Source organism: Podarcis raffonei, chromosome 5, assembly GCF_027172205.1.
Source record: "Podarcis raffonei isolate rPodRaf1 chromosome 5, rPodRaf1.pri, whole genome shotgun sequence".
Lineage (NCBI taxonomy): Eukaryota > Metazoa > Chordata > Lepidosauria > Squamata > Lacertidae > Podarcis > Podarcis raffonei.
This window is the reverse complement of record NC_070606.1, coordinates 5,074,856-5,086,886: the sequence shown is the minus strand read 5'-3', so window position 1 is coordinate 5,086,886 and position 12,031 is coordinate 5,074,856. Positions and strand designations below refer to the sequence as shown.

The following is a 12,031-nucleotide window of genomic DNA, read 5'->3' as shown; positions in this document are numbered from 1 at the left end:
CTATGGGGCGAAAAATACGGTACTTCATACCCAAAGACTCCATTTCCCAAGGATCCACAGGGTGAATGTTATCATCTCTGCTTGTGATCATTCTGGCCAGGAATGAAGAATCTGTGGCCCTCCACGTATTCCTGACGACAGGCCATGTTAGATGAGGTCGATGGGAGTTGTCCCCCCCCCAAAAAAAACCTGGATGGACCCCAGCTTTAACCAGTAGAAGGGCCACCAGCTTGCTTTTTGCCCTGAGCCAGAAGGAAGCACAGGGGGGTGGAGGTCAGGATAGGAAACGTTGGCTGCTTGGGTGGAGCTTCCTCCTCTTTCCCTTGCTCAAGGGTTGGGGGAACCAAAAGAGCAGATTTTGGGGACACCTGGTGAGAGGAAAGGGAGAAGTTCCATTGCACAAGCACAGCACACTGAGCGTTGGATGCAACCCTTTCCTTCTGTGAACTTCCATAAATGTATCTTAGGATCCAAGTCACAATCAATTAATGCTTGGGTCAAAATAAACACACACAAAAAAGAGTTAATCACAATCTGCAGGGAAGATGAGGTTCTTGACAAGTGGTTCCCTGCAATGAACAGGTAACTCCTAGGAGAAGACAGTTCTTGTTTATAAGTAAATAATGCATCTTGCCGGTTCATGTCATGCTGAGCTGTTGGAAATGGCTTCCTATATTCTGTCATTATGCTTTAAACAAGAAGTCTCCTGGTCCTTCAGGACTAGCCACCTCTATTTTCAGAGTCCATCTGTCTGCCGGTGTGTTTTTGTTTTCGTAAAGGCTGAACCCTGAAGAAGCGTGACTCTCTCCCACTCCCTCTCTCACATGCACACACACTTTTCTGCATTCCTGACAGATAGGAATCAAAATTCATGAAAATCCACACAACATGAAATCCAATCAGCCAACAGAAAACAAAGCTTCACATGAAAGATTACAATTTCTAAATTTATTGAGCAGCTGTTCAAAGGGCAGCTGTTCAAGGGGAGGGAATACAGAACTGATACAATGTAGGTTTTTTGGTGAGCTTTCAGGCCACCAAGTTTCCAATTCAGTTTATTTTTAGGAATTATGCTTCCAGGCTGTCTAAAACACAGCCACTCTTTATACATTTATGCACATATTCAGTATTTCGTTCTTAAATCCCAAGATGGTGTTAAAATTCTTACAGAAGTTAACAGCACTAAGAAATTTAAACAGCCTGAGACGAGACCGTTTGGCCCTGCAAGTTTCATAAGTAGATTCTCTCTCTGTATAATATATCTATTTGTGTGCATTTACTTGTACAGATAGAAACGCTTTAGTCTTAATTTTATACATCATATTGATTGTTTAAAAAGGAGCCTAAATTGAAGTTCAAAAGAAAACTTAACTGTTATGAATAAACAGACCGTCAACACACAAAAGCGAGGTCCTTTAACACAGGACAGGTTGGCATAGGGAACCTACGGCCCGTCAGATGTTTTGGTCTACAACTCCAATCCTCCCGTTGGCAATGCTGGTTGGGGAAAATGAGAGTCTAACAAGTGACAAATCTCTGCTCTAGGCAAGCCTGTTTACATGGGGAAAAATAATGCTTCAAATACTACTTCACTTTCCAACTAGAACATAGCAATTAGCTTTCCATTTTGAGACGTTCATCAGTACTAGTTTTAAACTATCAAGACATCCTGGATACAATCCAACACGCACTCAACCCATTCTTAACTCTGTGTTGAATTGTGGCCTCTTCTATGGGTCTGTTGCGATGATGCACACAACACACCCCCTTCTTATTTCGAAGTGCCGCAAGATCAGCAACATTCCTTAGGATTGGAATGTATGTAGTAGCGTAAATATTTTGGTAGAGAAAATCCCACCTTCAATTACCTGAGGAATCGCTCTGTCCAGATACTACTTTCTACCCACCGACTGGATAGGAAAGGCACCAGTTTCATGGCCACTCCAGTATCGCCACGTGTGGAAGGGGCTAAGCAAATGAGCTAACTTGAGGTTACAGCCAGTGAGCTATCACAGACAACTTTTTCTGTAAGGTGACAAGCATATATTATGAAAATAATCTCATTGCTTGTCTATAACTAATTCTGCGTTAAGACATAACTGAATGCTTTGCCTTTCCTGTCTGGCTTCAGAACCAGATTCTTGGCAGTGACGGTGGGGAAGCTATTCATAGCACCAAAAAGCCACAAACAGCAGAAGAGACGGCACTAAGAGAATGAAAGCAGAAGTAACAGCAAGTCGCTAGGTTACATGAAAGGTGGCTAGGAACCAGAGGTGACACATGGTAAAAACATACAGGTGTGAAATCAATTAAAACAAAATATTCTACAGCCTTCATTTAAGATTTGCACTATTATCAATGGCAGATGTGGTGTTTGTTTGTTTTTAAAAAGCTCTTCTTCTGTGTATCCAAGTTCAGTTGAATACAAATGGTTAAGAACCATAACGATCCTAAAAGAGAAGGAAATGAAAAGAAATGAACAGGTGCTCTCTCTTACAAGGAAGCAAAAATACAAGCTGCATGCACTATTATATCTGAAACATCGCAAATCGAAATCTCTACCCATTTATTTTGTAATTTGGTGTTTAACAAATGGCCCATATAATGGATTTTGAAAATTAAGATTCAGCTTGTTTTTTAAGAACTGCTGATTGATGTCGTCTTCCAGTACATTAGCTCCTGATACTGGTGATAAGCTAGAGAAGCAAGCTTGAGAAGGAAAAGAATGGGACTTCCCAGTTGCTTGCTGTAGAAAAATCTCCCTGTGGACATGGAACTCTGTGCATTTATGGGGTCAACTTACATTCCTACTGGCAGAAGTCTTCTGGACCTTAATAGATCTGAATTGTTAAAGTCTGCATCTATATTTTATTTTTATTTATTTTGTCCACTTGTTTATTAAATTTGCATACCACCCTTCATCTGTAGATCTCAGGGCAGTTCACAATATAAAAATACAATATAAAAAATACATAATAAATAATAAAATTAAGAACAGCAGCAAACAAATAATCCCCGCCTCCCACAATGATTAACAGGGTGCAAAAACTCCCCATCCCTTGTAAAAAAAAATGCAGTAGTGTAACAGCTGTACTCTATTCGTGTAACAAGACTTATATACTGCTTAATCAAACCTCTAAGTGATGTAAATAAAATATTCGTAAGAAAATATATGTCTTACGGACATAAAACATACAACTACGAAAATAAATGGACTGAAATTTACCCCCCCCACACACACACACACTCCATTGTGAAAACACTTAAAATATGGCCAACTGTGTGCTCCATGAATAGATCTACACAAGTGTTTTACCTAAAGGGATCCAGCCTTGTTATGGAAGTGGCAGAATAAAACCATCAAAGTTTACACAAGAAGCATGCTCCAACGTCTCACATACAGGTATGTCTGCTACCAACAGAAAACTATATAAAGCCTGCATTTCAAATTTGAAAATGTCCCTTTTGTGTAAGTTTACTAACCTGTATAGAAGTCATGACTCCATTTGCTAGGACAGAAAGCCTTCCAGCCACAGATTTCACCCCTTGTTTAAACTGAGCCATATCAGGAGCAGTGGGCAAGACATGTGAAATATTGTAACTGCCTAAGAATAGAGTGAGAAATAAATTTTGTGGTTATGCAAAAAAAAGGTGAGTTCAGGTCTCCTCAGTTATTTTAATAGACAAATCATTTCAACGTGATTAAAACAACTATCTAAAATCTATGGAACCAAAAGACTAGGGTGCATAATTGTGTTTGTTTAGAAAGAAGGTTTATGGCTGTGACAAACATTAAGAGTTGCATGGCAAAACATGGTCCAAAGCGGTTCCAATATTTACAATCTGAACAGGACTCAAAATTCAGAAACATTGTTCTAAGCTTGTCCGTTACCCCTTCTTCTTAAACAATTTTGGAGACGCCCGATAACCTGGAAAGGATGCTCAGCAAAAATGTGTAAGTATGTTGGTGAACTCATCTATCTATCTTTAATGTACCAAAATACCAAACAGTAGTTTGGGTTTACTATCAATGACTTCTGTAGTTTTACCATTAGATGGTAAAAAGCTGGTTTTGCACAGCAATGTTAATATTTTGGACGAATTCCTGAGCTTCATTTTCAGAAACAAAGATGCTATTTAAAAAGTTACTCAAGAGAAAGTACAATTCTGAACCTGAACATTGCACATAAAAATAATGTAGCAGGAAAATAAATTCCAGTGAGACTGGGGCAAAGAGCAGAGGATTTTTTATTTTATTTTTTGCATCCGTCTGTCTCAAGAGACCATGGAGGGTCCTCCACATGTGAATTTAAGTGGCTGCACTGGCAGCACTGAAGTGACCTCCCTGGGGCCCAAGTCTGAGCAGAGTGTCTGGAGGTCCAGGGCTGCCTGGCTGATGTGGTCCAAAGGAAAGCACAGCAATACAATGTGGCACCAGCCTGGCTGCAGGAATTGCTGGGGAAAGTTTACTCCTTAGCCATTTTTTCTCCATTCGAAGATGTTCTGTAAGGCAGCAGTTTAGGAACAGAGTTTGCCTCTCACTTCCTGCCTTCTTGACAGCTGTACCCACTGTTGGTCTCATCCGCTCCATCTGTCTTCACATGCAGAGGAAGTCCCTAACTGACTGAGGGTTTGAGACCCATCGCCTCCCCTCACCTGCTTTAGCTGGCCAGTCGGAATGGTCTCCCAGGTTGTGGCTGCTGTTGCCTGCTGACAGCTTCTAGGAGCCACAGGAGAGAGCAGAGTGCAGGGTGCGGACCAAAGTTGGACAAGCTACTGCAGAAGGAGCACAACATGACCCCAACCAGAGGTGGTAAAGGTAAAGGTAAAGGTACCCCTGCCTGTACGGGCCAGTCTTGACAGACTCTGGGGTTGTGCGCCCATCTCACTTAAGAGGCCAGGGGCCAGCGCTGTCCGGAGACACTTCCGGGTCACGTGGCCAGCGTGACAAAGCTGCATCTGGCGAGCCAGCGCAGCACACGGAAACGCCGTTTACCTTCCCGCCAGTAAGCGGTCCCTATTTATCTACTTGCACCCGGGGGTGCTTTCGAACTGCTAGGTTGGCAGGCGCTGGGACCGAGCAACGGGAGCGCACCCCGCCGCGGGGATTCGAACCTCCGACCTTTCGATCGGCAAGCCCTAGGCGCTGAGGCTTTTACCCACAGCGCCACCCGCGTCCCTACCAGAGGTACTACCCCTCCTCAAACACCCCACACATCCATTTTCCAGCATCAAAATGAAGAGGGGGATTGAAGGCAAGGGGGGCTAGCCTTTCTCAGTCACAATGTCACATGGCCACATGCCAGCAGTAAGCGTGGCCAAAGTATATGCATGCTCACCCACATGCATACATAGCAGGCGCTCTCTCACACATGATCAATATTTCTAGCCATTCCCATTCCAGCTATTAGATGGGTGAAAATCCTGCTGTTTGCTTGCAGGCAGACAGATTTGGCTCTAATCTTAGCACTGCAGTGCTTATAGCTAGGCTAAAAGATAAATTATTCTTCTGCCTGCTCTTTCGAGAGAATCTCTGAAGTGGAATTCAAGAAGACCCCTAAAAATAGAAGAACTTTATCTCCTGATCTAGAAATAAAGCACCTCATCTGCTCTCTAGAGATCCCGAATGCTGTGGAGGCCGTTAGTGGGCCTCTTCCTGTGTGACTCAACAAGGCAGATGCGGCCAGTGGATTAGTTCCCCCCTTTGATCTACCGTGAGAGTTGCATTCTACAAAGTTGAATAATGAATAAATCTTTAGGCTTAAACTCAAACGCTGGTACCTAAATAGTACCTAAATAGCAGGAAAAAAGAGAGTTGCCTCCACTTGATAAATTGTGTAGGAAAATCTGCCACACTTTCATAACATTAAAGATGTCAGTGATTTCAAATACCTAAACCTGATCATGTTTTGTATAGAAGGTACTGGGAAATTTCGTAAAGAACATATACAGTTGAAAATTCTGTTAACTGTAAAACACTATGGATCAATCACTGTTTGTAAAGTCGTCTAGGTTTCATTATATTGTGTTTTTAAAATTATTCGTTTTCTCTTGTAGTGAACTGCTACAAGACAGCAGTTAAGCTCCTTGCTCAGTTTCAGCACGTAGTGCGTATCATGTTACCAGTCTCTAATGGCTCTCCAGTATTAAATAGCAGGCACTTTAGATTATCCAGTTGCAAGGTTCCTGCTGCAGATATGCACAAAGAGAGTTAGACCCTATCAACCTACTATAATCAAGTTTCATGACAATCATTGGTATCTAAAAGGATTTATATAGGACTGTGGACCAGAACACAGTGCATACAAAGGTCCTGCTTGTAGCTTTTGAAGCTGTAAATCCAAAGAAGACCCTTTTTGAAAGGCACAACAAAGTCCTTTAGCTGTAAGAGCCACTGTGGTGATAATCTGATAGAAGGTTTTCATTAAATATTAACTTTTTAATATCTTTTCTGGTGTGCTTTGATAGGAATACCTTTCAATACAGAAAACGCAAACTCTATGAGAAACAGAGAGAACTGGGGTGGAGGCAGTGGCGGAGAGCAGGCGGGGGCATGGCTGACGCGCGTCCTGGGGTGGGCGCCCAGCACGGGCGGGGGGGGCAGCCGCGATGGCACCCTGCTGGGATCACGCTGCCGGGGACGGTGCACTCCCCCCCCCACACTCCTCTTCCTCCGCCAGTTGGCGGAATCAGGCTCCAGTCCATAGTCACATGAGGTTCTAAAATTCAACCCCATAAGGATCAATTACAGTACTAAAGTCACTGGTTACATCTGGACATGATGATACAATAAAAATCAGTATTTAATGGGAATGATCCTAGGTGAACCTTACACTCAGGTGCTCCTACTCTCTCCTCACTTCTTCCAGTGTAGCTGTGAGGAGATTGGCAGCTTTCACTGATTAACGGCACTTTAAAATTGAGAAGACTGGCAGCTTTCACTTCCATTTTTTATTAACGGCAGTTTAGAATTGCACCTGAACCCAGAAGTGTGGTTAATCTTGACTATGGCTGTTGGGAGAAGTGAGGTTCATCATCCATGGGTTGAAATTGACTTGATTCAAATGAAATGATTACCTTTCAGACAAAAGCCTAGTAACTTAAGCATATACAAACACCCATTACAGTGGTACCTCGGGTTACATACGCTTCAGGTTACAGACTCCACTAACCCAGAAATATTACCTCAGCTTAAGAACTTTGCTTCAGGTTGAGAACAGAAATCGCGCAACAGCAGCGCGGTGGCAGCGGGAGGCCCCATTAGCTAAAGTGGTGCTTCAGGTTAAGAACAGTTTCAGGTTAAGAACGGACCTCTGGAACGAATTAAGTTCTTAACCCGAGGTACCACTGTATATATTATTTCCAGCCAGAATCTGAACTGTTCCCTTCACACATAAGGCAAGCAGTAAAACAGACACAATTATTTTTGAGGCTAGCTTGATACATTTCGGTATTTTACTACGGACCAATTAACACAGCCCCAAATGCAGCCTGAAAGAGCCCTGTGGGATTAAAACAAGGTCCGCTGTTCCAGTCCGACAGTGGACAACAAGATATCCCTGGGAAGTCTCCAAGCAGGACCTGAGTGTAAAGCCCTCTCCTCACCTGCAAAGGGATTTCTTTGACTGACCATGCAAGTAGATGTAAAGCACAGTACAGCTAGGATCTCCCCAATACATGGAAACTGGATAAAGAATTAGAGGCAGGGCATTCTGAGTTAAAAAGAAAGGCCTCCATAGTATTAAATCCCACCCAAGAACTTGCTGGTTTTAATTTCATGTATTCCACACAACCCATTTGTTTAGATAGTAGTGGACTATATTGACTTCAAGAAACAGGTGTTGTTAACAGTAGCAGGGGCTACTGTTAGGTGAGAAAGAAGGGGCACCTGCTCAGGACAGGAGCAAAAAACAGGTCTCAAAATATATAAACAGGCCAATATTAGGATTGCTCTTGAAGTGTATTCGGCCAAGGACTTATTTTCCAGGATGTATGAGGATAGCAGTATGTTCCATAACTAAACCAACACTGACAGTATGCTGATCAACAGGACACTGTACACAATTCAAAACAGCAAAAATGTTCATCATTTTCCTTTCCTACCTGATGGTTGTTTCTTCTGTTCTTCAAACAAATCGGCTGAACTTATAGCAGAGTTTCCTGAAAGTCTCTCTAACCGAACTCTAGCTTCATACTACAAAAGAGTTAAGAAGATTTCAACTATGATAATAAACTTACACATGCTTCACATCTAGGTGAGATTATTTCAGCTGTTGCTATGAAGCTGAATATCCTGGTAAAACCAGTATTTTATTAACTCCAGTTCTTATTTCCTAGTTGCAAGTATTAAACATCACATCCCAAAACACGTTTCATGTTATCATGAATTGTAAATAAATCATTTTTCTCCACATAGCTTATCAAATATGCTTGAGGTCATTGATTTTTCTCCTCCAAATATGCAAAGCCACTCAAAGTATAGGTTACTAGGATAAAAATGGCTCATATGCTATTGAGTTGACATCCAAACAGATGCAATTTTCTAAACTGGTTTGAAAGTTTGAATTTATTTATTTATTTGTTTGTTTGTTTGTTTGTTTGTTTGTTTGTTGGAGGAGAACACCATCACTCTGATTTCTCTCAAATCACAATTATTTCCACAAGAAAAATTTGCTTCTAGCAATGTGATGTTTCCAAATACCCCACAAACTGGTTATCAATTGCATAAAGGTTTTGCAATTAGTGCAATTTAATTTGCACTTACGTCAGCATGGTCTTGCTTTCCAAAGTACATATCCGATGAAATAGCTTTTACATTGCCAAATTTCTTCTGGGCCTCATCTGTGCTTGCAGGAGGTTCAAACTCGGCTTTGCGACGAGACGAAGGCCTAAAAGAACATTGTTCCATATGGTTATATCTGAGAGGATCCAGCAAGTAGAATTAACTTTCTAAAAGAACCCTTAACATATTGCTTATCAACTTGATGGTGTTAATAGATTTATACTTTTTGTAGTTTTAGCTATTTCATTAGAGCAGCAATTTTAACAACTGTGGCTTCCATCTGCATGGGGGTTGGATCTCAAAACAAAACCCTACATATACACACATCCACGTACACTGGTAAATAAGGTAGAAAGTTTATAACCAGAGTAAGATTAAGTAGAACTTTCAGAAACCTATTGCTAAAAGTTAATTGAAAAGCTTAATACATAAATAGCAATAATGAAGTCAAGCAGAAGTATGCAATATCGTTTTGCTGGAGAATTTTGGTATGGTAATGGTGGTAATTCCAGAAACTGTACATTATGATGCTGGAAAACTAGATCTGGTCTTCACATCGCTTCTTGGCATGCCAGAGTGTAGTCAACAGCACTGGCTGAGAAACAAAGCACCTAGGGGCAAGCACCATCCACTTTCATTTTATAATACATGGCAAATATTTACTGAATGCATGAATTGTTCAGACCCTGGCACAAAAATACCCAATCCCCATTCAAAAAATATGGCAAGACTTTTTAGAGTAATCAAATGAAACTTTATTATCCAGCATGACACAAATTTGTTTGTTGTTTACTGTTGGAACATTTTTTTCCTCAAATGTATCTAACATAATTTGAAAATAAATAAAAACTTCATTTTAAAAACTGTACAGTGTCACCTAGTTTATTTCAACTGGTTAGTTTTTATAAATATTTAATGTATTATAATCCAGGTGTAAAAGGATGCACATAAAAGACATGAATTATCCCAGCTATGTTAGCAACCCAATCATTTTATGTACACAAACATTAGTAAAAAAAAAATTCTGTTTTCACAAGAAGTCTGCTGGGTTCCTTGTGCATCACTTTTATCTATGAACACCAAAAATTTAAGGATCACACTTCCCTGATGTTCCTCTTTCTTCCATTATATATTGATAGCAATAAACAGAGAGGATTGAAAATGCACTGCTTAACTGCAACTTTAACCACCATTAAGACACAGACTGATAGATTTGGAAAACCTCTCTTCACATACAGAAACCACAGCAAAGCCCATGATCCCTAGAGTATTAAGCAAGAATCCTCAGTCTAAAACTTAACATTCTACCTTTTAAAACCTAAGACATGGTGGTTGCTGTTTATATTTTTTACAAAATCCCCTCCTGTTCTGGATTTTATATACAATTTTGCTGGCTATTTCTTTATGAGAATACTTTTAGAGGTTTTCACCTATTTAGCTGCTTTGTCAATGAATTTCTCATGAGCTCATAACACATAGAGAGACCAAAGATAAAAGGAGAAGCAAATGCTAATCAGTAATATTGCTATATTATATATTAATGCAGCCTGTGCACAGAAAGAAAGGTTTTAACATAGCCACAAGCAGATCGCTGTACTCAATATTCAGTATTTGCCTACTCACAGAATTTCCCACCTGAATATCTTAGATACAAGTGAATATCTTAGACTACCTGTTTTGCCTCTGTGGTTAAATGGCAGGAGAATTTTATTTGGTTTGCATTTTTAAATAAACTGACCTAATTCACAACTCCTAGATTAATACATGGACCAGAACATAATTATCCTTCAGATTTAGAATTTCTCCAAATTTGACATGTAATTCTTGTCTGGAAAATGTAGAATAATGGAAGGGACCATGAGGGTCATTTAGTCCAACCCCCGGCAAGACAGGAATCTCTTTGCCCAGCGTGGAGCTCAAACCCACAACCCTGAGATTAAGAGTCTCGCGCTTTACCGACTGAGCTTTCCCAGATGTAAAATGCATTTTTTTAAACTCAAGTTTTAGAATAAATTAGAAAAGCATATGCTGAGAGAAAATACAACTGTATTTTTAAAATATGAATTTAAATATGACTTTTTCATATCCATTTTTTAAAAATGAGCAGACTGTTGCAAAAACAGGATGGAACAGACATCTAAACACATGCCAAATAGACAGAGGCTGGAAGCAAACTGATCTGATCATCCCTAGTTGAGGCTTCTGGTTCCGGTCTGCCTTAATGGAGGCAGCGCCCACGACAGCAGGAGATCGTTAGCGAAGAAAAAACAATGATGATTGAGGGTAATTATCCTTGCAAGTTACCCCCAGGGACAGGGAGGAACAGGCTTCACTCAAAGTTTGTACCTGGCTCTTGCTCCGGCATGGGATGCTGGAGGCAGGGAGGCACTGAGTGCAAAAACACTTGGCCATTAAACACCTACGCTGCCATTAAGAAGCTGAGGGTCTCCTGTTAATCAGAGCTTAATTTGGACTTTATTATCTACGGACTGAACTGATTAATTCTAAAAGGACTTGGAATTTAATTTAACTGGAAGTATAATTGCTAATTTATCTTGAGCCGAACGGAGGGATGAAAGGAATCTGCAAACTTGCCAAGGAACTGATAAGGTTCATCAAATCTGGCATGGGGGGGGCACCTAAATTATATAATTCGATATTTGAATGATCAGTATTAGTAATTGTATTATAATTTGGTATTGTTATAACAAGGCTATTATTGGATTGTAATTGAAAATTAGTAAGATTATTATCAGATCATCCCTAGTTGAAGGTTTATTCACATGAAGGTTTTCTTTAGGTACCTCTCTAAGTAGCTTGAAGTTTTCGAAGACAGAATCGTATCTAAGTCTCTGTTGCTGCTCTCTTTCTTCCAGAAGGAATCAGAATTGTCGTCCCAGTTAGAAAAAGTGCTACTTCTCAATTCGGAGGAATCAAAGTACCTGGGTGGTAAAAGAGAATGTTATTGGACTACTGCTCTGGAGGGTCCCCCTGGCCTTCGGGGCAGCAAGAGCTGAGTCTTTAGCTGAAAAGCGCCCTTGGGAAGGTGATGCTTTCCTCTAGTTCCAATCCAACGGCAATGCATTTTGTTACTTAGAAGGCATTAGGTGATTTCCCAGCACCAGCTCTTCAGGAAACATAAGGGAAAGTGAAGTGTGGGAAAGTGGAATTCTACCGGCGGTCATTTTGATTCAAGCCACTAACCTGTTCACATGACCAATTAATGCCGTAATAAATCAGGATAGGAAT

At 40.6% G+C, this 12,031-nt stretch overlaps 1 protein-coding gene across 6 annotated transcripts in view; it reads right to left on the bottom strand.

Annotated features, from left to right (window-relative positions):
* Positions 1–1,816: 1,816 nt before the first annotated feature.
* The window catches only part of ARFGAP3 (ADP ribosylation factor GTPase activating protein 3), a 30,950-nt gene continuing 20,735 nt past the window's right edge, over positions 1,817–12,031 (bottom strand). For all 6 annotated transcript variants that reach the window (XM_053387682.1, XM_053387684.1, XM_053387683.1 and 3 more), the window contains 5 exons: positions 11,587–11,724; positions 8,765–8,888; positions 8,104–8,194; positions 3,484–3,605; positions 1,817–2,450 (listed from right to left, as the gene is read on the bottom strand). In XM_053387682.1, the coding sequence (XP_053243657.1) occupies positions 2,433–2,450; positions 3,484–3,605; positions 8,104–8,194; positions 8,765–8,888; positions 11,587–11,724 (493 nt within the window). In that variant the 3' untranslated portion in view covers positions 1,817–2,432. The remainder of the gene's footprint in view (positions 2,451–3,483; positions 3,606–8,103; positions 8,195–8,764; positions 8,889–11,586; positions 11,725–12,031) is intronic.